At 37.6% G+C, this 3,571-nt stretch overlaps 1 protein-coding gene across 1 annotated transcript; it reads right to left on the reverse strand.

The window, feature by feature from the left end:
* Window positions 1–277: 277 nt before the first annotated feature.
* On the reverse strand, window positions 278–3,322 carry LOC121991295 (ras-related protein RABH1c-like). Its single transcript, XM_042545308.1, has 6 exons — window positions 3,187–3,322; window positions 3,037–3,119; window positions 2,789–2,922; window positions 1,896–1,969; window positions 594–687; window positions 278–426 (listed from the first exon to the last, which is right to left on the reverse strand). Exons 1-6 carry the CDS (start codon window positions 3,313–3,315, stop codon window positions 278–280), a joined length of 663 nt encoding a protein of 220 aa, XP_042401242.1. The 5' UTR covers window positions 3,316–3,322.
* Between the last annotated feature and the right edge of the window lie 249 nt (window positions 3,323–3,571).

Genomic DNA, 3,571 nt, shown 5'->3' on the forward strand with positions numbered 1-3,571 from the left:
TTTTACATCAAAAGCTAGCTAATATATATCAAAATTAAGGTAGAACATTCTTTTAATAACACATCAAGGTAGAACCGTACTTCAAATGTAATCTAGCATGCATTCAGCCCACTCGAACCGCACTTCATCAATTTCAACTCTGGAGTACTTGAGATTTGTAAACTGTAAAAACACATAAATAATATATTAGTAAACCAAGACTAAAAATCATAGTTGAAAAATTAGTAAGAGCACCGATGTCTATGAGGGTTTACATAACAATGATTGGACACTGCATTCAAAAATTAATCAGTACTTTAGAGCCTTCAAAAATTCCCACTGCGTTCTTCACAGACTCAACATCAATGTCTATTAGCTTTCCTGTGCTTGATGCAATGATTGAACACCTCTTTTCTTGGGCATTAGGAACAAAGGTGTTTGCTTTTTCTTCAGAAGAAAACAATGCAATTCACGGCTAATTGTTAATTGTTATTATTGACACTCGAACGAAATTCTAATATAAGAAACACCGTTGACAATATGATGCAAACACACATCCAAGAAAAAATAGAACCATGCTTGCTAGATTAAAGAAAACCCGGAAAGTGATTTACCAATTTCATAGAATATATCGTTGACATTGACTGCTGTTTTAGCAGAAGTTTCCATGAAAAAAAGACCATTCTCCTGAGCATAGCTCTGGGCTTCCTGCAGTATCACAAATGCATTACTAGTTATGCACCTTATAAAACAAAATGGTAATGCATATATCCATATTTCCATCTTGGCACCTACTTAATGACATACGTATACTGTTGGAACTCAATATCATCAGCCAACAACTGACATGGATAATATACTGATCCTGATGTGACGTTCCATGATGAAACTAGGATTTTCAAAGAGGTGACCCGAGCACAAAAATCCAACTACTATACTTTTAACACCACAAAGACATGAGAACAATGATATCCACTCTGTTAGCTAAAACCAAAAATGCGTTAGTCTGAAGAACGAATAGGAAAAGACAAACAGTGGACTTGCTCCATTATGGCCAGGGAAAACTAGGATTTAATGAACACCATAGCAACCTCCTGCCGGTTGTGAATTTTCACCACTCAAGATAAATTCAGACGAAACTAAAAATATATTAAACAGTCAATTTGGCAATCATGGGATGCCCATTTTCTTGGCTAAAAAGTAAAGTTACAACTTTGACTAGTCTACCATGTATTTATAACGACCACTTCCTCAATTAGAGTAGGTGGAAATGAACTTGGTTTAGTCACAAACAAGTAGCAAAAATGTAGGCCAATCACGGAATAGACGAGTATAAAATAGGGAAGCCTCTTTGCATAAGCCACTTGAGAATTCAATAGATCAACTTATAAGCCCAGAGATGAGCAACAGATGAGTGTTTTTTTTTTCAAACAGTTGGAAACAATAAATGACCAAATAAAGAGATGATAAAGGACCAATAACGATCTATGTTGATCAGAAGGCAATTGAATGAAAATGAGACAAATTCATGGTCTGAATTACCACCTAGGTGATTTGACTATCTTGAGGTTTTTCAAGTTAAACAACAGAACTAGTGAATCTAAGCAGAATAATCATTTGATATAATCCTGCTGGCCACTCTTGACTCTCAAGCTTGATTTATTTAGTATATACAGCAGCAGAAAAACCAATTAATCTGGAGATAAGCTTAAAGTTGCAAAATACAAACTATCAAATATATGATTTTAGGTTAACTTCTTTCCTCCTAATCAGAAGCATATTTCCTTTACTGCTACAGGTTCAGCTTTAGATAAGATGGCAGTAGCCCGCCTCAAAGAACAAGGCCTCAAAACATATTATTAGCAAAATGTGTTACAATATGATATGAAATAGCAGTGATGATGGAATAAACTTGCCTCAGCAGAAACCTGTCTAGATTCCAATAGGTCAGCTTTGTTACCAGCAAGTGCAATTATAGTGTTTGCACTACCTAACACAGTATGTGGCACCGTCAACATTCCATAGATTAAATAAGTGAGAATCGTGTAACACATAAAATTTAGAAATTAACAAATTCTGATGAGAATATAACTTGGCCAATTGTAAATGCTAGTTGCTTCTGTAAAAAAAAATTACAGATGGCTCAGTATTACAATCAGTACTGAAAACAGCAACATCATGTTCATGCATTTGTGTTAATATTACTAGTGTTTCTATTACCAATCGTTCATTATTTGAGGTATTATGTCTTGCAACAAAATATTATTGCTTATGTAGATCTCTGAAATGTGTCAAAACAATCTGAATTGCTTGTCAGACACACAATAAGGACTTAGTGGAGCAATTTCTTTCCCACTAGTAAAGATGCAAGGCTTTGTTAGTACTGCAACTAGCTAACCTCAGAAAAGCTTAGGAAAGCTGAGTTGACCTAATAACTGCATATCTTAAATTTCTAATGCCATCGTGGAAAGAATTCGGTCAAACCAATCTAGCCAGAAAAGTGATGCTTCATTACTACTGGTCATACCAATATCTAATTGTGAGTATTTACCTGGTCACCAAGTATATATCTCCAAATAAGACTTGGAAATTCACATATCATCCATTTCTTCATTAGTTTATCAATAAGTTGGGAGTGCGTGATGTTGCCAGACCATGCCAAAGGGGGGAAAAAATGCCATACAACTTATATGGCAACATAACAATTCAACTCAATCAAAACAATATTTAAACTATGACATACCAAATTTTAGGGCATATACTGAATGTATCTGCCTTTGAAGAAACTTCTTCACCTACTTCAAGCAACCAATTCCTTGTTCAGTCTGCTTAACCACAGCATTTGCAAGGAGACTCTGCTCGAGTTTGGATGAGACAGTTCCTAAATGGTCGACTATTGCCACAACTGCTTCACATATGTAGCTCTTTGTCCCCTCCAAAATCCTAATTTTACGCTAATGCACATCAACCTCCCGAAATTGTTTGTTGATGCAGGGAAAAGAAAAGAAAAGAAAGGAAAGGAAAGGAAAGGAAAGGAAGAAGAAATTAACAGCTCACATCTTCTTCTGCTGGGCTGAGGAAAATGCACGCTCACAATGTTCTGCCGCATGGTGAAGCTGAGACCGCAGGTCTTTCAGCTCCTGCAATGAGATATTAGTAGCAGAAACAATTAATTTAGCAGGAAAAAAAATAGAGATGTTGTAAGACCAGCAAAGCGTTGTGGAAGCCCTCCTCCTCTCTCCCATTCTCTTCATACTGTGTGGATGGAGATTTAGGCAATGGCATTACGGAGCTGGCTGTTGCTCTGGAGTGCTCCACGTCTTTGCCTTCCTCCATAGATGTGCACAGAAGTGGAAGAAGAGTGGCTGCGTGGGGAACTAAGGATTGAGTGCTTTGAGAGTCGAGGGAGGCACGAGATGGAGGACGAGAAGAAGACAAAAATTGTAGAATCCCGTGAGTACTCCGCTCTTCCTGGCAGCGGAGTGACCGGAGTCAACCGCACGTTGACTACTCTTCTTACAGTAGGCGATCGCCCTTTGGATCGAGGTCTCCGCATCATAGCTCGTGCTGCTGCTCCTCCTCAGCATGGACT

This window comes from Zingiber officinale, chromosome 6B, assembly GCF_018446385.1.
Source record: "Zingiber officinale cultivar Zhangliang chromosome 6B, Zo_v1.1, whole genome shotgun sequence".
Taxonomy (NCBI): Eukaryota; Viridiplantae; Streptophyta; class Magnoliopsida; order Zingiberales; family Zingiberaceae; genus Zingiber; species Zingiber officinale.